At 40.0% G+C, this 25,504-nt stretch overlaps 1 protein-coding gene across 3 annotated transcripts in view; it reads left to right on the top strand.

Moving 5' to 3' along the window:
- CRYL1 (crystallin lambda 1) overlaps positions 1-25,504 on the top strand; it is a 153,373-nt gene that overhangs the window by 20,148 nt on the left and 107,721 nt on the right. The window contains exons 2-4 of one of the 3 annotated variants that reach the window (XM_080799161.1): positions 5,876-5,983; positions 7,213-7,254; positions 24,919-25,045. In XM_080799161.1, coding sequence (XP_080655287.1) covers positions 24,926-25,045 — 120 coding nt within the window. In that variant the 5' untranslated portion in view covers positions 5,876-5,983; positions 7,213-7,254; positions 24,919-24,925. Of the gene's footprint in view, positions 1-5,875; positions 5,984-7,212; positions 7,255-10,433; positions 10,717-24,918; positions 25,046-25,504 lie in introns of those variants that run through there. The other 2 variants (XM_080799160.1, XM_080799162.1) reach the window with 2 other exon arrangements.

Here is a 25,504-nt window from a genome sequence, read left to right on the forward strand (position 1 = left end):
ACAAGGAAGGGGCACCTGAGTGGCTCAGTAGTTAAGCATCTGTCTTTGGCTCAGGTGGTGATCCCAGATCCTGGGATCTAAGCCCTGCATCGGGCTCCCTGCTCTACGGGAGTCTGCTTCTCCCTCTCCTTCTCCCCCTGCTTGGGTTCCCTCTCTTGTGTCTCACTCTCTCTCAAATAAATAAATAAAATCTTTTAAAAAAATCACAAGGAAGAGAAAATATATTTGCAGTACTATACTGTAAAAAATCTTCATATAAATGGACACATAGTTCAAACCCATGTTGTTCAAGGGTCAATTGTATTTTAAAAATATATTACTACAGTAGCATCATCAAGTATAAAACATTAACAAAATTCCTTAATATCATCAAATAGTATCTTTAAATATCCCATCAGTATTCAGAATTTCCCTGATTACCTAAAAACTTTTTTACTGTTGGTTTGATTGATTCAGGGTCCAAGTAAGGCCCACACATTATATTTAGTTGATCTGTTTCTTAGCTTTTTCAATCTATAGGTTTCCCCATCTCTCTCTCTCTCTCACTCTCTTTTTACAATTTTCTTGCAGTTTGTTTGTTGAAGAACACGGTCATTTGTTCTGTGAAATTTTCTAAATTCTGGATTTTGCCAAATGTATCTATGTAGGTGTCATTTAATGTGTTCCTTCCCCTGTCCCTTCATTTCCTAAACTGGTAGTTGGATCTAGAGGCTCATTTCTCTTAGACCCAGGCAGGATTTCTTCCCTGCCAGTCTATCAGAACTACTCTTGTCACTGTCCCCACCCCCTTTCGTCTTGCGAACCCCAGTGGTCAGTTTTGACCCAGATGGTCACTTTCTTCTCACTGAGATTCCCTTTCACTTCCCTGACCCCCTGCATCTGATTTTCCTCCCATCTCCCGTTCTGTATCCTTCATTTAAGTTGGAGGAATGTTCTAAGGCTCAGTTCTTTGACTTCTTTATTATTGTCACTTCCTTAGTGATCTCATCCGGTTTCATGCTTGTACATACCATGTCTTTGCAGTAATCCCAAATTCATATCCTCAGCCTAGGTCTTGCCCATTAACCTTGAGACTTCTGTCCAGTTGTTTCCTAGATGTATGACTGGACATCTTTTTCAAACTTAAAGCATCCTGTATTGAATAATGCCTGATCTTCTCTCCCTAAATCTACTTCAGTTATGGTCTTCCCCACCAGAGTTAATGGCCTTTCTGTCCTTTCTGCTGCTGTCCAAAAGAAATGTGGTGTCATCCTCAGTTCTTTTTCTCACACCCACATGTGGCGCACAGCAACTGTTGTAGTCTGCCTGCGAAAAACTGTGTATTCAGAACGCCGCTGACCGTTTCCTGTCTCCGCCTCTGCTTCTATCCTGCTGTAGCCTACTACCATATTTTGCAGCGGTCTCCTGACTTCTAGCTGGTTTGTTTACTTCCATCGTTGCCCGTCTTCAGTATATATTTAAAATTTTTTTTAATTTTTAATTTTTTAAAAGTTTATTTTTTAATTTTTTATAGAGAGAGCACACTTGTGGGAGGACAGGGAGAGGGAGAGAATATTAAGCAGCCTCCATGCTGAGCAGGGATCCTGATGCAGAGTTTGATCTCACAACCCTAAGATCATGACTTGAGCTGAATCAAGAGCCGAACACTTAACTGACTGAGCCACCCAGGCACCCCGGTGTATTCTTATTAAAGCAGCCAGAACCTTATAAAACTGAAGTCAGAGCAGGTCTTTCCTCTAAAACCTTCTATTATCTGCTCATCTCACTTGGAGTCAAAGTCAAAATCTCTCGGCAGCCTCTGAGGCATCCCTCCTGCCCTCTCTGACCTCCTCCTGCCATCCTCCCCCTTACCTCTCTACTCCTGACATACCAGCCATGTTGATTTGGACCATGCAACACATTCCCTCAGGTTTTGCACCTGTTCTTCCCTCTGCTGGGAATGCCCTTTTCCCAGATGCCTTCATGGCTTGCCCCCTCACTTCCTTCAGCCCTTTGCTAATATGTCACCTTCCTGGTGAGACAGTCCCCGGCGTGCTTTTAGAATTTCTTTTCTCCCAGTCCCCATTCTCCTCCTCGTTGTCCCTGTTCCCTGCTTCTTCTCTCCCCCAGCACTTGTTACCTTTACTATGATATCTTACTTATCTGCTTAGTTTTTCTTCTGCTTGCCCACTGTAAGCTCCATGGGGCAAGAATTTTTGTTTTGTCACTGCTGCATCCCCAGTGCCTGGAACTGTGCCAGACACTCAGTAGGTCCTCTAAATATTTCTTCAGTGAACAACTGTGGCCTTCAATTAACCTCATAGGAAGAGGCTGTTGACTGTTATATAGTATTTATCACTAGATAATCAGGTGGGGCTTTGTTGTTGTTGTTGTGGTTTCTTTTCTTTGTTTCTTTTTTTTTTTTCTTTTTCTTTTCTTTGTTTCTTTTGTTTTGTTTGTTTTTTGCCAACAGCTAACATTTATCAAGCCTCTATAGTGTTCTAGGAACACAAAGGTGAGCAACATGGTTCCTGGTGCATAGAGCTTAGCCTGTTGAACAAACAAACAAAAATAAATTCATATTGCTGATAAATTCATACTGCTTTCTTTTAACATCACTGTGTAAAATTCACCATGTTTTTTATTAACATACTTAGATATTCATGACTAACAAAAAACAACAGATGTGTGTAACCTCTCCAGACCTAGAAATAAAGGTAGAAGCATTTGTCATTTGCTTCCTCTCCAGATTTATCCACACCGATGCAGGCATCTGCATACAAAATGGGTGCCAGGGGTAGAATTTTTCTAGGGTTGGTCCGAGAGGAAAGACTATCTTAAGAAGATAGACCGTGGGTGGGCCAAGATTACCTTTTGAGGTGCAATCCACAGAAGAACAAAGGGACAGACAGTAATACTTGGAGAAAGACCATGGGAGTTGAGATCTGAATGTTATTAATACATTCTCCTCTAAGCCAGGGAGAAAGTGCTAGTTGTCCTCTGGTAGGGTAAGGAAGCTTTGCCCAAACCTAGAATCAACCTTTTGCAGAATAAGTTTATTTAAACAGTTAAAAAACTGTGGTGAGATGCACATAGCATTTGCCATCTTAAACATTTTCAAGTGCGTGGTTTAGTAGTGTTAAGTGTATTTACGTTGTGCAACCAATCTCCAGAATTTTTTTCTCTTGCAAAACTGCAACTCTGTCCCCATTAAATAAATCCCCAAACCTCCCTTCCCCCCCAGTCCCTGGTGACCAACATTCTATTCTCTGTCTCTATGGTTTTGACTACTCTGAGTACCTCATACAAGTCGAATCATGCAGTATTTGTCTTTTGGTGACTGAGTTAATTTTATTTTGCATTATGTCTTCAGTGTTGATCCATGTTGTGGCATGTATCCAGAATTTCCTTCCTTTTAAGTCTGTATAATTTAGTGGCCATTTTTATTTTATTGTACTTTTAAAAACATTTTTAAGTTTAAATTCGACTAATTAACATACAGTGTATTATTGGTTCCGAGGTATAGACCTATGATTCATCAGTCTTATATAACATCCAGTGCTCATTACATCACATACCCTTCTTAATGCCCATCACCCAGTCACCCCATCCCTCCAACCCCCTGCCCTCCATCAACCCTTAGTTTGTTTCCTATGGTTAAGAGTCTCTTATGATTTGTCTCCCTCTCTGGTTTTGTCTTGTTTTATTTTTCCCTCTCTTCCCCACGATCCTCTGTTTTGTTTCTTTAATTCCACGTATCAGTGAGATCATATGATAATTGTCTTTCTCTGATTGCCTCACTTCACTTAGCATAATACCCTCAAGTTCTATCCATGCAGTTGCAAATGGCAAGATTTCTTTTTTTTTTGATGGGTGTATAATTAGTGGTCATTTTAAAAAACATAAGATGCTGAACACAGCTGTTCTTTGCACCCAGAGTTGGATTACTCAGCAGGCTGGGTAAATTCTCAATGGCCCCACCACTAGTTCTGCCCTTGTGGAGGGTTATCAAATGTATCTGTTAGCCTACGGGTCCCCTAAGGGGAAACTGTAGTATACCCTTTTGAATTGGTCAGCTTGGAATGTAATGAAACAGCTCTGGAGTTTGGAATTATAGACAACTTTAAGTGGCTTTTGTTGCCTATTAGCTCTATAAACTACCTTCCTGTACGCACCCCCCCTGGAGAAATCTCTTGAATATCTGAGCCTTAGATGTGTTGTGAGAGGACACGTTTCCCTCTCACCTCTAGCTGACCATTTATGTAGCAGGCAAGCACCTTTGGGGAAAGATTTTTAAAATTCTAATCCTGCCTCAAGGTAACCATCTACATTCTACCAAATGTGCAATTCATTTCCTCTTTGCCCTTTAAGAGCTTACTAAGTATTATTACAATTCTCTGAGGGCAGAGTGTCTGCATAAATTATGGGGCAATTCTTCTGCAAGGAAGATTTGGCTTCTCTCCCATTTATTTGTTTATTCAAACATTTATTGACGTCAGTGTGGACTCACAGATACTTAGTTTATACTTTGGATTATAATCCAGTATTACTTTACTTTTTTGTTCAACTTCTTCCAATTTTGGCCCCTAGAACTCTTTCATTTGGCTCCTGCGATCCTTTGACATGTTCTGTCAGGATAGGCCTTTACAATTTTTTTTAATTTTAATTTTTTATTAGCACTGTGTACTTTCTGGCACTCCCAATTACTCTGGGCTCATGTTGTGTATTTCCTGGCTCAGTCCTAGAATCAGCCATTTCTCCAAGGAGCTCTGGTTCCCTTTATTGGAGAATGATATTAGAAACCTAAGATTTGGGCTCTAGGTATGCTCTTTAACATTCATTTTTAACCTTTTGAAAAACTTCATGTGAGTTTTTCATGTCTTTTTTATCTTTTCCTTTTCTGGTAGCACACTGAAATAGCATAGGAGAGGTACCACTAGCTAGGATCCCAGGGTTTGGCTGTTTGGGTTCATCTCATAGCTCCAGCATGTTTAGCCTGCATATTCTTAACCCCTCTATGCCTCAGTTTGCCCATATATAAAATGGGAAATAATAATAGCACCTGTCTTGTGGGGTTGTTGTAAAGATTGACAGAGGAACAATGTATAAGATGTTGAATCTTTCCTGGCACCCAAGATGTGCTCAAAAGCTGGTGGTGGTAGCAGCAATTATTTAATTGAAGAGGGTGGGAAAAATACTATCTCTGTTCTTCACCTTAAGTGACTTACCCGACACAGTGTTCAAATGGGGGTTCACAGAGGAGTCTTTCACTTCCACCACACCCTACTGGCTCCCAACTGTAAGTTTTTGTTTCGGTGTATGATCTAATGTTAACTACCTGACATCCAGCAGTGTGTCAGGCAGAATATTACTGCTGACTCTGGAGTTGAGGATTCAGGGGCTCCTGTATGGAAAGAGATAACATTTTTTTAATGAACATACAATGTATTATTTGCTTTGGGGTACAGGTCTGTGAATCATCAGTCTTACTTAATTCACAGCACTCACCATAGCATATAACCCTCCCAATGTCCATCACCCAGCCACCCTATCCCTCCCTCTCGACCCCCCAGCAACCCTCAGTTTGTTTCCTGAGATTAAGAGTCTCTTACGGTTTGTCTCCCTCCCTGGTTCCATCTTGTTTCATTTTTTCCCTCCCTACGCCCACCACCCCCCACCCTGCTTCTCAAATTCCTCATATCAGAGAGATTATATGATAGTTATCTTTAAGAGTTAACATTTTAAATAAATACAGCTATACAAATATATAATTTTAAGATATTAAGTGTTTTAGAATAGGATGCTATATAATTTTAAAAATTTCATTCTGGGTTAGGAATGAAAAACTGTTCCATTAAGTTAACTGGACACATTTCTTAATTTTCTTTCCCTTTAGTGGACTCATTGGACAAAGCTGGGCTATGTTGTTTGCCAGTGGAGGCTTCAAGGTGAAACTCTATGATATTGGGCAACAGCAGGTAACAAATGCCTTGGAGAAGATCAGGTAAGTTGGCTGGCACCCTCCAGGAGGAGTTGAAAAGGCTCTGCTGCTCTCAGTGGGTCTTGTTTATCATACTCTCAAGGCTATAACTATCTGTGATTTTACTCTTCCATTTGATGGCCGTTACAGTGCCTTTGAGCTGATAAAGGCCAGGCCCACAGTGGATGAGCCATAAAAAATTAAGACTGAAGAAGGGGCTGAGATTGTGAGGAGAGGACTGTTTGTGTGATGTAAAAATGTGTGATGGGAGTGGAGGAGCTGAACATCCCTCTTAGGCTTCTAGACTGAGTGAGTAAGCTTCTGTCCCGGTGTCACACTGGGCTGGAGGTCAGAGTTTCCCTGTGTTCCCTCTGGGCAGATGACCAGCTCTCAGCATGTGATAGCTTAGAGCTGCATGGGCATTATATTTTAGGAACAGGGGGTCCTGAGGTTTGTTTTGACATATTGATCTAATGTTGTCAGGACTCAAATGAACTGTGATAACTGTAATACTTAGAGGTGTCAGAGTTGATGAAGTTATGTGTACTGAGTGCTAAGCATGAAGAGGGGTAAGTTTTGGAATAATCACAGAGGGTAAGAAGGAAAATAGGAACCATAGGAAAGAGGCCAAGTATGGGGAGGTCAAAGATAGAAGCACCAAACTAATGTAATTTTCTGGAAGGTCAAAGGGCCCTAATTTATGACACATTCACCTAAAAGGACTATCGCTGAACTCAGTTTTGACCATCCCAAATGCAGTATTGTATAGGTAGTTATTCTCCTTGGGGGAGATCCATGAATGTGTAACTTGAATTTACATTTTGTGTAACAAAAATATGCTGACTTTATTGTTACTTTTTTGAAAAGACTAATACATAGGGTGTGACATCAGGCTATAGACACCAAGAAATGATATACCTTAGTTCAGGTTTGTTGTGTAACAGATTAAGAACCCAAAACCTGGAGAAGTCAAGTTACTTCTTACATGTAGTAATATATAGTCAATGCCAAGATGAAGTGTCAATCTGAAAAGCGAACAAACAGGGGTGTCTGCCTGTCTGACTCCGTTGGTGGAGCATATGACTCTTGATCTTGGGGTTGTAAGTTCAAGCCCCACATTGGGTGTAGGGATTACTTAAAAATAAAATCTTTAAAAATAAAAATAAAAATAAACCCAAAATGAAAAAAAAATGAAAGAACAACTTTAAAACTAAACCCCCATACTCCTAACATTTTGTTCTGTGCTCTTATAGAAGGAAGAGGAATTAGCATAATAAATATCTGCTATGTTCCAGGTATGTGCTCTCCACTAGGGATACATAGATGACTAAGAGAGATACAGTTCTATCCACCATGGAACTTACTAGTCTGGTAATCTTACCATATAAATTCTCATAGTAAGCCCCATGAGGCAGATTATATTGCCATTATTTTAGGAGAAAACTTAGGTCTATGAGTGGTCAGTAACCTGCTCAAAAAGACACAGTAAGATAGAAGATTCATACTCTGGTTCATCTGACAAGTTAAGGGTGGGTCTGAGTGCCTTTAGCACCCATCTATACTATTTGTTTTATAGAGATCCTGCAAACATTTAAAAGTAATGTTTAAATATTTAAAATACACAGAGGAATAGATCATTTATTTTAGTTTATGAAGAATACAATAAAAGGAGCATTTATGAAACTACTGTCCATCTTGAGATCTAGGTATTGTCAATACCCTGTGTATACCTTTTGAAACTGATCCCGTGTCTTCCCACCAGAAGTAACTATACTGTTACCTTGCCTTAAAGAAGTTTTATTGTTTATATGTACTCCAAATAATGTATGGTTTAGTTTTGCTTATTTTTGTGCCTTATGAAATTTTTTTGAGATTCATCTATGTTATTGCTTATAGCTGTAGTACATCTATGTTTATTGCTGTATAATTTTCTAGTGTGTGACTTTGCTATTATTTACTTCTGTTTTATCCTTCTGATGAACATTAAGCTATTTCCAGTTGGGGGCTATTGTAAACAATGTTGCCATTTGTGTCCTTGCATATGTCTCCTGGTGCATTAGTACAAGAATATCTACAGTGTACATACCTAAGAGTGAGACTGCTGGGTTTATCTTTCCTTCTTGGATTCTGATTTTATGTCTATTGAACCAATTCATTCTAGCCTTCACATCTTTTAACTTCTCTTATATTTTCTGTCTCCCTGACTCCTTGGAATATATTTTGGATACATTCCTTAGATTTTTCTTCCAGTTCACTAATTCTAGTTTTAGCTGTGTCTTATCTATTGTTTAAGCCATCCACTGAATTTATTTCAATAATCAAATTTTCACTTTAATAGTTCTATCTATCTATCTGCTTCTTTTCCAATATACTCATTCATTTTTAATAGCTTCTCATTGTTTTGCTCATTCTTTGTGGTTACTTTTTTTTTTTTTTTTAAGATTTTATTTATTTATTTGTCAGAGAGAGAGAGAGAGAGAGACAGAGAGCAAGGGCAAGCAGGCAGAGTAGCAGGCAGAGGGAGAAGCAGGCTCAACACGTAGCAAGGAGCCTGATGTGGGACTTGATCCCAGGACCCTGGGGATCATGACCTGAGCTGAAGGCAGACATTTAACTGACTGAGCCACTCAGGTGTCCCTGTGGTTACAGTTTTTAAATCTTTGTGCACTTAATACACAATTGTTTTATATTATATATCTAATAATTCCAGTACCTGACGTTGTCTTAGCTCAGGTTCCTCAAAATCAGATCCTGAGATAGGGATTCTCAGGCCAGTGATTTATTAAAGAAGTGCTACAAGGAGAAACCAATGAGGGATTGGTTGGTAGGGACAGGAAAAGGAAGACGAAGAGGCCAACCAAGGGTATAATTTCAGAAGTCCCAGGATCAGCAAGATTTCTGGAGTCCTGGAGCATAAAATATTGTGTCAAGTATGTCACCACTTAAGGCAAGAGCTGAGTTTCCATATTTCTGCATCAGTCACTGACTGAGGGGCATTCCTAGGGGCTTGGGTGGATGTGAACTCCCAGCTGCTTCTGTGTTTCTGCTCTGGGTCCTGGGGTAGTACTTTGGGGGTGGGGGCAGGTGTGAGCCATTAGCAGCAAAGATTCAAAAGTTGGGGGATGGGCACCCCTTGCTGGTCAAAGGGATTCAAAGAGAACTGGGTGGAGCACCAAAGGCTAGACTGCCAAACTGTCTTCCAAAGTGCGTGGGCTATTTTGCACTCCCACCAGCAGTAAGTCGGAGTTCTAGCAGCTTTTGGTGGTGTCAGTGTTCTGGATTTGGGCCATTCTAACAGGTAGGTAGTAGTAGCTCATTGTCATTTTATCTTGCATTTCCTTGATGACAAATCTGTGGAGCATCTTTTCATATGTTTATTTGCTATTTGTGTATCTTCTTTGAGTTTTTTTTTCTGTTTTTGGTTAAAGGGAGAACCTTGAAATTTTTCCTGACTTGCTCTGCTTGCTGTGACTCCCTCACGCATAAAAATTATTCCTATGTGGGATCTTGTAGTTTGTAACAGTCCTTTCAGAGATTTTGGCCCACTATAGTGTTGGAAGTGCAAGTCTTCAAAAGTCTTTAAATCTTAAGCCTTACTAAAAAAAGCTCAAAAGCCTTATGTTCAACTGTTGTAATGCAGAAGAAAATATACTTCTGGAGAGAATGATCATAAAAATGGAACCAACTTGGAGGTAAAAGATTTCTTCAAATTGAGTTAGAGTGTTTTAAAAGGGCATCAAGATAGGGAACACAGTAGCACAAAGAACTTAGTATTTGGTTTAATGGTGGTGATGTAGGGCGTAATGGGAAGTGATCTATTATTGATAATGAAAAATCATTAAGGGGGATACCATTGTAAAGAAATTTACAGAATTTCTGGTATCCCTAAGTAAGTAAAATTATGTCTACTTTGTTAAATTTATCTTTTCTCCCCCTAGTAAGTGGCTTTCCTATGAAAGAACATAGCAAGCTCCGTTTGGAAACGGTGGTTGATAACAATGCTAGGCTTCATATATACTTGTGTGGAATACTGACCTTTCAGCATGCTTAGACTTTTATTTGGTTTTCTGTTGATGATGTAGGAAAGAATGTTAGGGTTCAAAGTTGACAGCCAAGAAAGAATTCTTGAGATGTCTTTGGTGCAAAAAGGTGATTTTATTAAAGCATGGGGATAGGACCCGTGGGCAGAAAGCGCTGCACTGGGGTTGTGAGGAGTGGCCCATTGCACACTTTCAAGTTGGGGGGGCGCGGTTAGGGATAGACTATTAAGTCTCTAAGGAATTTTGGAAGCAAGGTTTCCATGACCTTGAGGGGGCTAGCTGTTGTTGGGAAAAGGTCACTTATTACTGTCTGATAAAACCTTAGTCATGAGACCCTTCAGATGTATATCGGTGGGCCACATGCTTGGGGCATGATTGCCAACATGTATCTTGGGGTGTTTAGAGATAAAGGAAGTTTCCAAAGGAATTTTTATATGTTAAAGTTGACTCACAGGGTCCTGGGGGTTAGGCTAAGATTGCCTTTTGTCATTAGCAAAGTATCAACATCAAGGCAATTAGTCCCTAAAGGAAGGTCACTCTGCCTGTTTCTAGGATTTGTCAATGGTCTGTAGATAGTAAGGAAATTGAATAATTTTTCTTCTGCCTTTGTTCCCCACATCATTGACGGTATCTGTGGTTGGCGGATTTGGAGCCTAGAGATGTCAGCCTAGTGACGGGTCTGGGGTCGGAAGAGAGCACAGCCTCTGACCAAGTCAGGTATGAAGGCAGTTCTACCTGCGTTCCAGGGGCTGGCCTTCTCTCTGTAAAGGCCAAGTAGGAAATGTTTTAGGCTTTGAAGGTCATATGGTTTCTATAGCAGCCACTCCTTGTTGAGTAAAGCAGCCACAGATAATATATGAACAAATGGGCCCAGCTCTGTTCCAGTGAAACTTCATGAATTCACACAGAACTTTGGACTTCATATAACTTGCACATGTCACAAAGTATTCTTTTTTTCTCCAACTATTTAAAAATGTAAAAGCCATTTCATCTCACAGGCCATATGAAAACAGGTGGTGGAGCAGCCTTGACCAGCAGCTACAGTTTGCTGACCTCTACTCTCCAGAATTCCCACTTCTGTTACCATTTCATCTTTTATTTTGTCAAGTCAGTTCTACTCAGTTGGAACCAAGAGAAAAGTCTAAGATTCCTAATTGAAAAGTTCTTTGTCCTACTTTTCTGGGTTTTGTATTTCAGGCCTTATTTTTTAGGTGTATCATTTTAGTGTACCTTTTAAAGCCCTTTCAGGCATCAGAGAGTATATGTGAAAACTGTGAGCAGGGCTTTTAATTTTTTAAATTAAGAAAATAAAAAAAATTTTTTGCGGGGGGGGGCACCTGGGTGGCTGAGTCCATTGAGTATCTGACCCGTGGTTTCACCTCAGGTCATGATCTCAGGGTTTTGAGATTGAGCCCCGCTTCGGGCTCTGTGCTCAATGGGGTGTCTGCTTGGGATTCTCTCCCCCCTCTGCCCCTCTGCCTGCTCGTGCTTGCTCTTTCTCCTTCTCTCTCTAAAATAAATAAATAAATCTTTAAAAATATATTTCATTGTTCATTTTTAAGGCCAGATAAAAGACTTTTCTATTATCCTACTGCTTTGCTTAAATTAGAGCTAATATTTCTTAATATAATTCGTGCCCGATTAGATTGAACTTTTAGATGTCAGTCTGTAAGAGTTTTGAACTAAAAAAAAAAATTATTGCTATTAGCAGCTTTATTAAAGAAAAACAATTTGTTGAATTCTTTTGTATCCAGTCTTTAAAAAGAGTACACACAGATCTTTTCTCAATAGCAGAAGCCTTATTTTTGTAATTCACCTACACATATGCTGAGTTAACTTAAAAATGCAGAACTGGTTATACTTCTTTGGCAGGAAGTAGAGATCTTAGGGTATCTTATGACTGACTACCTCTTTCTTCTCGAATTATTGCTAGCAAATAGCAACAGGAAAATCAGGCTGAGTCGTGTCATATTGCTCTCCTAGGGAGGACTACATTTTTGGTCTTGTCATTTAAGTAAAACCACCTGTTTCCCTTTCTTAAATCACAAGATTTTCAGATGTTCCATTCCTCTACACAGAAACCAAGTGAAGAGGATTGAGCCCAAACCTCATTTTTGTAAATACCTTGGTCAGTGAGAAGAATTCTGAGCTTTGTATTTTTTCGGTCAGGAAAGAATTACTGCTGTTTCTTTCAGTAAGTAAACTGTGTCACACTGCAGATGAACAGTGACTTTTAGCTCAAGTCAACAACATTGGTTGTAGTCCTTAGATGTCTAGGAACCAAGACTACAAAGTCCCTGACCATGTATTAGGCATAAAGTATAAGGAGAATCAACTTTATCTTTTTTGTCAAGAAGTGTAAACAATGTATCTTCTTCATTGGGTCAAAATAGTCTGTGCCCAACAGGCAGCATTTTAGGACACTGGCTTGTGGTCTTCAGTCATCACACTGGGTTGTGACCTCCATGAGGACAGAGACTGTGCATTACACTGTCAGTACCTCTCAGTATTGAAATGTTATGTGGTCTCTGTGACAGCCATTATAGCCAGAGAAAGAAGCACATCTCTTGTCTCCAGAAATAGACGCTAGCTCAGTAATTTCTTTTAACTGAGTCATGGGAACCTTGTCTATAGTCTCAAAGATTAATTCTTCTTGCCATATTTTTCATAGCCTTTTTCCTGGTCATCTGTCCCACCCTGGCAGTTTGGCTCAGTTCCCAAATTCAGATCCTTCTGAACATTTTATAGTAGAAAATATGTGGTTGAAATATTACTCCTTCTGCATGAAAATTATATTTATGTTAGACCTATTAAACACTACATCTTAAATGAGTAGAAATAGTACATCTTGTTTCTGAAATTGTAAAAATGAATATAAACTGGGTGAAGTTGATTTTTAAAAATATTACAACATTAGAAGATTAGAGAAATTATTACAACTCATACCATGCCAAGAGATCACAGGGAATTAAAAAAAATTTAAAAAATGTCATCCAAGACTAATCCTTTTCTAATGGAGCAGTAAAATGAGAAGCTTAAAACTTAACATATTTAAATCTCAAAATAGAAGGGTAGCTTGACCTTGGAAAACCGTATTAGTAGATGCTTTACTACTTAGTTTTGGTTTTCCATTGTATGCCTTATGCTGGGCACATGTTAGGTTTCAAGTAAGAATTTAAGACTATGAACGTTTTTTTAAAAATTTTTATTATTTTTTTTGAATTATTTTTACTAACATATAATGTATTATTTGCCCCAGGGGTACAGGCCTGTGAATCATCAGGCTTACACATATGAATGTATTTTAAGAAGAGAAACAAGAATCAAGTAAAAGGTATAATATGGACTCATAGATCAGGAACTGACTTTGTAGGATTTGGATCCAGCATCATTTCCACATAGTGACAGGGCCATCTTAGCCATCAGTGGTCCAGGGCCATCTGGCATGGACCATACTGATATCTCAGTGACCGCCTCTACTCTGAGGCAGGGAGCAAACCGCCTTGTTTTGCATGAGTCCCAATCTGAAATCACAGTATTTTGGTAAACTTAACTCTTCTCAATTTCTCTATGGCCATCTCTTTACCACCTGTAGATGGCCATTCTGGTATGCAAATTCCCTAAACCAAATCAGCTTTCTAAATAAATTAGAAGTGAATAAGCCATCAGAACTGATCCCTGAAACCAGGTAGCTGTCCTGTCCTCCTGTCTCCCAAGTGACCGAACTCCTTGTCCCTGAATTCAGGCATTTCCAGTAACTGGGCTTCAGGTGGGTATTTTTAACCTGCTACCCAGACCTCTGCACTTGCTTAAATATCTTGAATTCAGTTTTGATCTGGATTCCTTTTGGGTTGATCTGTTCTGGTTTGAAAGGGACATTTATCAGTTTTCCTATATATCTTTGGCTAGAATAGCTGAGTGTAGTAGATCACAAAATGGCCACAAATTGCTTCCATTCCTCTCTGCACGCCTTTTTGCAGTATGACTTTTTTTTTTTTTTAAGATTTTGTTTACTTATTTGACACGGAGAGAGAGAGAGCACAAGCAGAGGGAGGGGCAGAGGGGAAGGGAGAAGCAGACTCCCTGCTGAGTAGGGAGCCCGGCATAGGGCTGTATCCCAGGACCCTGTGATCATGACCTGAGCCAAAGGCAGATGCTTAATGACTGAGCTACCCAGGTGCCCATGGCTTTGCTTCTGGGAGAAGCCTGACTCTGGGCTTGGGCACAGACTTGCACTGGCCAATGGGACAGATAGCAGATGTGATGCAAGCAGAGGCCTGGAAAGCACCTGTGTTTTTTGAGAACTTACCATCACTTGCTGTTGGGAACCCTTCCGGGCATCCTTTATCCTGTCAGTCAGTCCAGTCTGGCCATCCAGAGACATGTGGCCCAGCTGCACTAGCCAGCACTAGCCAACACCAGCACCAGCTGCTAGATAAATGAGTGAAGCCATCCTTGACAAATAGTCCCTAGCTAACGTGCCATATGACTGCAGCCTCATGAGCGAGCCCAGCTGAGTTGCAGCCAAAATTACTAATTCTCAGGATTATGGCAATAGATTGGTAGATTACCAATATACCAAGTCCTGGTCAGGTTCCTGTAGTTCCTATAGTTAGATTGCTATCCTTTACTGATTCTAGGTTCTGAGGGCTCCTGGTTTTGTCTTTCTACAGCTGTCCTCTACTTAGCGAATTCCACTTCTGTAGGAAGTGATGCAGAACTATCAGTCCCAGTCCCTGTCTTAAGGGAACAAACCATACATGAACTTTTTACAGGGACATAGCGTGCCCATTTGTTTACATATTACCTGTGTCTGTATTCACTCTACAATAAGTAGTTGCAACAGAGACCAAATGATCCACAAAGCCTAAAATATTTACTATTCCCCCACCCCCACCCATGGAAATAGATCAGCAGTGTATTTGTAATAATTAACATGTTATGACATTTCAGGAGAAGTTGAGCAGGCCTAGCCAATCTGATAGCAATTGCTTTATTATCAGGTGAAATTCGAACATAGGTTGTGTAGGTTAAACTCCAAGGCTGGGGAAAATGTATGTCAGGTAGGAAAAGAAAACCCAATTATATTTCTATACATTGGCAACACATGGTTAGGAAACAGTAAATTTTGCTATAGTTACCAAAAATGTGAGCAACCTAGGTATAAATAGAAAAAGAATGTATAACAAATTCATGGAGAAATTTTTAAAAAATTTTGAATGACAGGAAATAAAACTTCTGTAAATGGAGAGACGTGTACCCTATTCATGAGCAGGAGCCTGTCTCTGGTGGTTTAATTAAAGCTCCCCTGAAGTGGAAACGAGTTGACTAAACCTACCTGCACAGGAAAGTTCAGAAGGGATCTGAGATCCTGATACCAAAAGTTCACACCGATGGTCTATGGGTTCAGTGGGGTCATTCAACCTGACTTATCTATGTGTTCACAGATCATGCTGTCACTTGGCTGTCACTAGGACAGTTCAAATGGTTGCTTCATTTCAGTTATTTATTTTTCTTCCCAAACAGAAATAGTATAGCTTTATCTGATTCGTAGAAGTTATATTGCTAATTGTACATTCAGAAAATTGGGAGAAATCATAATACTTTGGCTGTCTCTGAATGGTGGGAATAAGAGGGACTGTTGTTGAGCATTTTGAGGATACATGCTTCTGTCATGATCCGGTATGCTTTTGTGCATGTGGACATGCACATATTAACAGTGAAAGTAGGGTTGTGAAGGCTTATGTGGTATAGGGTGTGGACTCAAGAATGTTACGAATTCTGCTTTGTCTGGTTGTGTCTCTCTGAGATTTCCAACAATGACAAACAAATGAAGTACATGTATTTAACTGGGCCAAGGCTTGATACTCATGAGTAAATGTTAGTGAAATTGACAGACTTGAGGCTTATGCAAGCCCTCTGCTCCCCTGAATATCTCCCCACCTCCCAAGTCCCAGTGTCACCACCAGCCTGAGGGAAGAGAATTTCAGAGTGCCCCGGTGAGGAGGGGAGAAGCAGGGGCAGTGATGGCAGGGACCAGTGGGGGCAATCAGATCCCCAGCAATCCTGTGGGGCAAATGGAGAGAGTTCTTTTTCTTTCTACAGTACATTTAAATTTATATACTTCACTGAGAGGTTTTCAAATTCAAGTGAGTAAGGAGGCTGGGCTGGTAACCAGTGGAGGAGACAATGAAGTAGGAAGAGGTGGAGCCCTTGGCAAATTGGACCTAGCCTTTGGTGGAAGGCATTCGAGACTCTAAAAACACTGTGCTGTCAAGCAAAAGAAGTCTGGGGCCACCCTTTAGTAAAAACTTTTGTATTCTATCCTTTTATCCCCACTTCAAAAACATCAGGAACGATTTTGAGGGTCTATCTACTCTCCCACTGTGGGAGATGGGCTGCACTGTTGCACATCTGTTGTCCACTTTCATGTTGCGGTAACTGAATTCAGGATTTTTGTGGCACTTCAAGTTAATCTGCCTGTATGCAGTTAGAGTAGTGGCTGGGGGTACTCAGAAAGTCCAGCATGGGGATACCAGGGCAACGGAGCTAAGGTAAGGGACTATCTAGAAGTGGATTGCTGGGTCTTGTGGTAAGTCCATTTTTAATTTTTTGAGGAACCACCGTACTGTTTTCCATAACAGCTGCATGTGTTACAGTCCCAGTGGTAGTAGACAAGGATTCCAATTTCTCCATTGTCTTTATCTTTTTAAAGTAATAAATGCTCCTTTTAAATAAAACTTCAAAAATAGAAATATGAAAAAATTAAAACCACCCATATTTTGCCCTACAGGGATAATTCTTAACATTTTCTTTTCTCCAATTTTTTTTTTTTTAAGATTTTATTTATTTATTTGACAGAGATCACAAGTAGGCAGAGAGGCAGGCAGAGAGAGAGGGGGAAGCAGGCTCCCCGCTGAGCAGAGAACCCAATGCGGGGCTCGATCCCAGGACCCTGAGACCATGACCTGAGCTGAAGGCAGAGGCTTAACCCACTGAGCCACCCAGGCGCCCCTCTTTTCTCCAATTTTGAATAAAAATTTATAAATTCATTGAAGATAAGATGGAAATATTTTGACTTCTAGTGCTAGGCTGACCTCTAGAGGTAGAAATGGTAGGCTGCAGCCACTTACTAATGTTCCTTGAATGAGTACATTCTTAGCTCTTAAATGGTGTAGACTGCAACGTTCTGGCATGTCTGAGGCTGCTGAAAACCCCATTAAGACCCCTTTCTTTTCCAGGTGTTTATGTGTTAAGTTCTTCCAAAATATTTAATGAAAAATATTGGAACTGGTCTAACTGGGGTAAAACATTGCCAAATGGCTGGTTTTGATTTATGGGCATAGTTACTGAACTTGAGGGATTGTCTGAGTATGTCTGAAAGCTCCTCCAAACATTTCATCCGGTTTTCTCTTGGGATCCCTGCACAGTAGGGTTCTAGACATGTAGCCATGCAGCGCTCCAGTCGGTAAATGTGTGACCAGGTCTCTCCCCTCATGACCATGTCTTTTCCAGGGGCAGAGAGGGCCTTGAGGCCAAACTGCTTATACAGATTCTTTGCCTAGAGTCTAATCTGCATGAGACCATTGGTGTGGTTATTCTGGCTACTACCCTCTGTCTCTTTTTCCTTTCTTTCCCCATAGGGACAATCCCTGGGAAGTCTTTAGAACAGCATCTCATTAAAGAAACAGCCGCTTTTGTGGTCCCGTCTATCTGACCTAATCTCATTCCCCACATTGGGAAGAAAGGCAAATTTGCTTTGGCTTACTAAAGTTTAAAGCAGGTGTTTTTGAGCACATTAGTTACTCAAACATAATTCTCCCAAGGAGAAAATAGGTTATCATTATGTTTTCAAGCTGTGGCATTTAAAAACCCTATCTGCATGAAAAAGTGCTCCACCTCACTCGGCATCAGGGAAATACAAATCAAAACCACAATGAAATACCACCTCACACCAGTCAGAATGGCTAAAATTAACAAGTCAGGAAATGACAGATGCTGGTGAGGATAGGGAGAAAGGGGAACCCTCCTACACTGTTGGTGGGAATGCAAGCTGGTGCAACCACTCTGGAAAACAGCATGGAGGTTCCTCAAAAAGTTGAAAATAGAGCTACCCTACGACCCAGCAATTGGGTCGTAGATACAAACGTAGTGATCCAAAGGGGCACATGCATCCGAATATTTATAGAAGCAATGTCCACAATAGCCAAACTATGGAAAGAATTAGATGTCCATCAACAGATGAATGGATAAAGAAGAGGTGGTATATATATATAATGGAATACTATGCAACCATCAAAAGAAATGAAATCTTGCCATTTGCGATGATGTGGATGGAACTAGACGGTATTATGCTTAGCGAAATAAGTCAATTGGAGAAAGACAACTATCATATGATCTCCCTGATATGAGGAAGTGGAGATGCAATGTGGGGGGTTTGGGGGATAGGAAAAGAATAAATGAAACAAGATGGGATCGGGAGGGAGACAAATCATAAGAGACTCTTAATCTCACAAAACAAACTGAGGGTTGCCGGGGGGAGGGGGGTAGGGAGAGGGTGGTGGGGTTATAGACATTGGGGAGAGTATGTACTACTATGGTGAGTGCTGTGAAGTGTGTAAACCTGGCAATTCACCGACCTGTACCCCTGGGGCTAGTAATACATTATGTGTTTATAAAAAAATTAAAAAGTTATTTTAAAAAAACCATGTATGAACTCAGTAGAAAATAGTTGTGTGAGGTTGGTGGCTAAAAGGACTTTAATATTTTGCTTATTTAAAAAAATGACAAGAAGCATGTATGTCAATATTGGTGGTTGTTAGTTCTCAGTAGAAATATGGGGATGTTTATTATTCCTTCTACTTTCTTTTTACTTTTAAAAATAAATTATGAAAACAAAGTCTTTCCAGAAAAGGAACAGGGGCACCGTATTATATTTCTCACTTGTTCCTCTTTAACAACTAACACACTTAATTGAACAGAAATGATTTTTTGTTTGGTAGCTGTAAACCATTCTTCAGCGATATGAACTCTTTTATTCTGATTGTATTTATGGGCAATGTAGTTAACATTTACCAGTGTTATTGATCCCTAAACTTAGTTATTGCGGCAAGTCTAATTTATATAAATCATATAGTTTAAAACCAAGCAGTTTAGATACGTTATAATTTCCTTCAGCCAATAGTTCCATCTAATTTCTGAACAAAATAGATGCTAGGCCTATTCAGGTTATGAGGATAGAGGTACCCAGATTACCTCTGTCAGTGGGGATTGATTGTGAGGCTCTTCAAGGAAGCAAGGGACACTGGAAGCTATCCCTGCAGCTACATCACTGTTGCAGAAACGGGACGTTGTTCAGGCGACATCTGAGCTTCTGGTAGTCAGTCAACAGCTCTGGGAACTTTCAGCAGTTCTGGGGAGGATGGTTTCCTAGCTGGTCCTTGTCTGAGGTCCTGCCTTACTAAAGCCCACCATTGCGGTGACTGTACCACTGGGTGTATGTCTGTGGCTCCACCGACCCTTGACCAACCCACTTTGAGGGTCTTCATTTCAAACTGCCATCAGGGATCAACTAATTGATGGGCCATGTACCACGAGGCACAGGCTCCCAGTAGGCCGAACTCTGTTGGTAATGAAATCCTGAAAGGAGCTGGGGCGGGGGGTTGTTAGATACACCAGGGCTCCCCAGATGGAAAACAGCAGCCCTGTGTCCTAAGTTCAAACTCGACAGGCTGGGACTCTGGTGTTAGCAGCATTCATGAGGGAAGGAGTGGATGCAAACTCCTATTTTCTCCAGGAAACTGGCTACCTTGAATCTTTGGGTTTAAGCCAATAAATTGTGCCAATTAGTCCTTTAAGTAAGTCCCACCAGACAGGATTTTTTTTTTTTTTTTACATGAGAGAGCCATCGTGATTTAGTAGGAAGAGTGGGGAAAAAGCGGTTCTTATTCAGTACGTTTAAGGGAAGGAGTCAGAAGACTGTTTTCCATCCCACACGCGGCTAACACTTTATATCCCTGAGTGAGTCTGTGACCAGTTTGGGCCTCGATTTCTGAAGCAACAGAGTGAATAAGCTAGATTATGTAAAAAAAGAAGCATTCTTTGTGTTTTGATGCATTTCAGAAATATATTGTTTTTAAGACTAAGTTTATTGGCTTCAGGTGAATTTAGGTATTATATATGTAAATATATATAATATTTATATAACACAATAATACATATAAATTTTATGTATGTATGTGTGTGTATATATATATATATATAAAATTTCCAAATGGGCAAAACTGGGAAACAGAAGAGTAAGGCCTTACCAGTGGTAACTCTAAAAAGTTACCACTTTTTAAAAGAAAAAAGTGGTTTTTTTTTTGCTACACATATGAACAAGAATCATGTTCAGTCAATTAGCAATTGTATGTTATAAATTCATGTGCATGGTAGACATCATATTCACATTGAATAACTTATTACTGAAATGGATATATGGTATAGTATTTCTCTTTTCTCATGAAATATAAAATGCACATGATATTTAAGAATATTAGATTTTTAAAGAAACAGTCTAGAGTTTAGTTTCTGGTAATATGGCAAAGTGAGTATCCTGAGAGCCCTTTCCACTTCAAAATACTTAAAAGTATTAAGTAAATGTATAGCTTATAATGCATAGCTGAGCTGGCAAGAAAGTAATGGAAATTCTGAGAGGTCAAATTTGGGAGCGCAGATCCTAAGAGATATGTGAACATCACAGCTGCTCTAAGATATTTGCCAATCTTGCTTTGGTTCTAACAGCAAACCTTAGTCTGTGCAAGATGGGGTATCCAATTGTAGATCCCCAAGTCAAGCTAGTATTCAGAGGGCAACACTGCTGGTGAAAGGAATAGTAGGACAAAATAACTAATCTGTATGTGGAGGCGTGTCTGTCTTGGCCTTGGTTCTGGGTGGAGGGGAGAAAGAGTTTCTCTGAGAATTTGTAACCACAAACCACCTTTCTAAGAGTTTTGGAGCCCAAATTCTTATTACCTGTGTGGTTTTCAAACTGCTAATCCAAGAATTCAGATTGGTCCCTTTCTTAGTAGTGCCTGCAGTGCCTATCAGAAGGAAGATGCATATCGTCTCCAGAATAATGTACCTTAAACCAGAGGCTCAAGGAATTCCCACAGAATTCAGTGAATATCAGCCCACAGCTAAAAATCCCCAAATACGGGGCGCCTGGGTGGCTCAGTGGGTTAAAGCCTCTGCCTTCGGCTCGGGTCATGCTCCCAGGGTCCTGGGATCGAGCCCCGCATTGGGCTCCCTGCTCCGCGGGGAGCCTGCCTCCTCCTCTCTCTCTCTCTGCCTGCCTCTCTGCCTACTTGTATTCTGTCTGTCAAACAAATAAATAAAAAAAAAATTAAAAAAGAAATCCCCAAATACATGAGAGACAAGGTTTTACGAGCATAGTAACCCGGAAGTCGGATCTGAAGATATTTAGCGTGGAATTCAGGAGATGAAGAGATGGAAAATGTGAAAAAGTAGTTAAGAAATATGAAAGCAACAGAGAGGATGCCCAACATATCTCATTAGAGGTCTGAAAGATTTAGAGAGAATAGGGAAGAACAATTTATGAAGATAAAATTATTGAGACTTCATTACAGTTGAAGACATAAATCTTCATATTCTGAAAGAATAAAGTGTCCTAAGCAGGAGAAATAAAAGGGATAGCTGTATCTATATACATCACAGGCAAGCTACACAACACCAAGGGACATAAGAAAAGTCTTAAAAGCAGTCAGAGAGAGAAAAGACAGACTACCTATGAAAGAATGACAAATTGACGGCAAACTTTTCAACAGCTAGTGGAATTCAGAATATGGTGGAAAAATACCTGCAAAGTACAAAGAGCCAAACATAACCTAAGTATCTGATTTGAGACAGCTTTAATAGATGAATCCTCTCTGTTCTGTAAGCACAATTTCAAACAGTAATTTTATAGGAATTCTACATACATCACATATTCTATTTGTTCTGAAAGGTTATTATTATTATTTTTTTAAGGGTAGTAAGCAGAACAATGATTCCCGCAAAGATGTCCATATCCTAATTCCCAGAACCTGGGCATATGTTACCTTACAAGGCAAAAGAGATCAGATGTGATTAAGTTAGGAATATGAATATGGGAGTTTATCTAGGTGGGCTCAGTGTAATCACAAGGGTCCTTATCAGGGGAAGAGAGTCAGGAGAGCCAAAGAAGGAGGTGTGATGACAGTAGAGGTTGGACTGATGAGATTGTAGATTTCTCATCTGTTGCTAAGATACCACACAATACTCTAGACAACTAATACAGACTTCTTGATGAACTGGCTAAGAAACAGACCTTGTTTTCTATGTTTTCAGTTACTAACTTTATAAACCTCTACTTCAAGGTATGTGTTGTGTTTAAAAATATTTTCCAATGCTTGCTCACTGGGGGTAGTGGTCAGGGATACTCAGTTCCCAGCATTGACTTGTGCCAAGGAGGGACTTCTGCATATGTGTCCTTAGGTTCCTCCAAAGTAAGGGAGCCATTTTCTGGCCTGACTTTAAGGTATTTTTTTTTTTTTAGCTAATATATTACAGATCTTCCAAATTATCTATATGACAACAATCTCAGATTCTTCCTTTCCTTTAAAAAATTTGGGTTCAAGTTCCATGTGTGATGATGACCTGCAACAGTGTTTTTATCTTTGTCGACTCAGAAGCAGGAAAGACTTTGAATCTGCCTGATCATTTGTCGACTCATTATCTTTGCCATGGAGCTTCTTTTTGCTAAGTATAACCATCTGTTTGCATTTCAGCATATCTTTGTATTGTTTTTTTAAAGTAGTAGTGGCAAGACAGTTTCTGTTTCTCAATTTGTAGCTAAAACAAAATACAAGATGCATAGTTTTAAGAAGGAGAAAACACAAAAAAGCCAACAAAAGCACAGCCCCAAACATCTGGAGCTGGCCCAGCACTCATGGCTAAGCCATGGGATTCTCCTGTTGGACACAAACAGTCTCAAGAACCATCTCTGACAGACTCACTCTTAGACCATGACAGAATGAGACAAAGCAAAACCACATTTTAAATTTGTCTAACCATAGACAAAAATGAGATCATTGTGCAACCCACAAATACTGAGCAGCCTTCTCTTGGCTAAAATGAATGACTGCTACTTCTTCACCCATGACAGCTTTATCTTCAGTCTAGTCTGTCCTCCAAACATTTATATTTATTGAGATACTCAATGTTCAAGTTTCCTTCTCTTTCTACAGCATCCAATCCAGTGAACTCAGACCCTCAGATTGTCTTCCAAATCACCCAACCAAAGCTCAAATCCTGCTATAGGTTCCCCCTGACACTCTCTTACTAACACCCTACAGTTCCCCCTACTGGGAATTCTCCCTCAATGCAGTGAGTAACAAACCTGACTTGTTCCACTGTAGGTATATTCCTGATAGTCTTTGGCTGAAGACATTGACAGCTTAAAGATTAAAACCATGAAGATGAAATGATGTAAAAATTATTTGACTCACTGGCAGAAATCCACAGAATCTTTTGGAAAGCATAAATGTTGTGTTTCTATATGTTGTATGTGTTTGTATTTATTTACTATGTTATGAATTATAAGCAGGACTGACTACATAATTTGTGAGGCCAAGTGCAAATGAAAATGTGGGGCCCTTTGCTTGATATAAATTAAGCATTTTGAGACCGTGACTGTAGAGCATTAAACACAGTGAGACCGTGCTTCTGAGCACGGGTCTCTGTGACTGCATGAGTGATGCCCTGTGAAGCCCCTAGTCCATACTGTGAGATACTTTCTTTCAATCCTGTTCCCTCGGGATTGACGGAAGTAGGTGAAGAACTACTACTTTCTAATCTCACCTCCTCTTGGCCTTGCCTCATTTCTTCAAAAAGAAAAAAAAAAAAAGAAAATCTAATTGTGGTAAAATACACACAACATCAAAGTTACTATGTTAATAATTTTTGGGAATACAGTTTAGTGATATCAAGTGTATTCTCACAGTTGTACAACCATCTATCTCCAAAAGGTCATCTTGTGAAACTGAAACTGTCCCCATTAAACCACAGGTACTCTACTCCAGCCCTGGCAGCCACCATTCTACTTCCTGCCTCTGAATTTCGCTATTCTAGGTACCTCATATAAGTGGAAACATACAGTATTTGTCTCTTTGTGACTGGCTGATTTTACTTGGTGTCATGTCCTCAAGGTTCATCCATGCTGCAGATTGTGACAGAATTTCCTGCCCCCCCCTTTTAAAAAAGATTATTTATTTATTTGAGGTGGGGGAGAGAGCACATGAGCAGGGGGGAGGAACAGAGAGACGGAGGAGCAAACTCCCTGCTGAGCAGAGAGCCCCTGATGCAGGGCTCTATCTGAGGACCCTGAAATTATGGCCTGAGCCCAAGGCAGATGCTTAACCAACTGAACCACCAAGGTATACAATTTCCTGCCTTTTGAAGGCTGAATTCCATTCTATTGAATTCCATTGTATGTATGTACCACATTTGTTTTCATGCATGTATGGACTTCTGGATTGTTTCATCTTTTGGCTGTTGTGAACAATGCTGCTATGAACATGAAGACACAAATGCCTGAGTATCTGCTTTCACGTTGGGGGGATATTGACAGAATTGGACTTACTGGATCATATGGTAGTTAGTTCTCTTTTTGACTTTTTGAGAAACCATCAAACTGTTTGCTGCAGTGACTTCCCCTTTTACATTTCTACCGACACTGTACATCCTCATTAACTCTTGTTTTATTTTCTATTTTTCAAATCCTAATGGGTGTAAAGTGGTATATTGTTGTGGTTTTGATTTGCATTTCCCTACTGATTTGCGTTCACCTTTGTTTTTAAATTTGCTTTAGAATACTCACAGGGACACTCTTCTTTCTAGAAAAGAGATGAAGTTTCTGGAGCAGTCAGGTTCTCTGAAAGGCTCCCTGGGTGCTGAAGAACAGCTGTCACTCATCAGTGGTTGTTTGAATATTCAAGAAGCAGTAGAGGGCGCCATGCTCATTCAGGTGAGTTGATATTACACTCAAGTCTTTAGGGACTTGAAGAGATTTTCTCCAACCTCCTTGGAAGAACGTGGGGTTGGGGGGGGGAGCTGGGGGGTGGGGGAGAGATAAAGGGCTGTTGCAAGGTGTGGGCATCTTGTACACTGAAGGTCAGGGTTGTGTTTTATGTGATAGGAAGCATTGTTTCAAGACATCTCCTATAACATCTCATCAAACTACTGTGATTAGATATTGTTTTTCAGAGGTATCAGAATTTTGAACAGAAATAGGTTTTCTGGACAGCTAACACTTTCATTTTATGTTTCTGTTGAATGAGAGATTATATTCTTGTTCTCATATGTAATTGTAAAAACTTAAACCATCTGAAATACACACTTTAATTTCTGGTAACATTTGCATTTAACTTTTCCAACAACTTTACTTAAAAAAAGAACTCCTTGGGGCGCTGTTTGCATGGCAGGG

The sequence above is a fragment of the Martes martes genome, assembly GCF_963455335.1.
Source record: "Martes martes genome assembly, chromosome: 3".
Lineage (NCBI taxonomy): Eukaryota > Metazoa > Chordata > Mammalia > Carnivora > Mustelidae > Martes > Martes martes.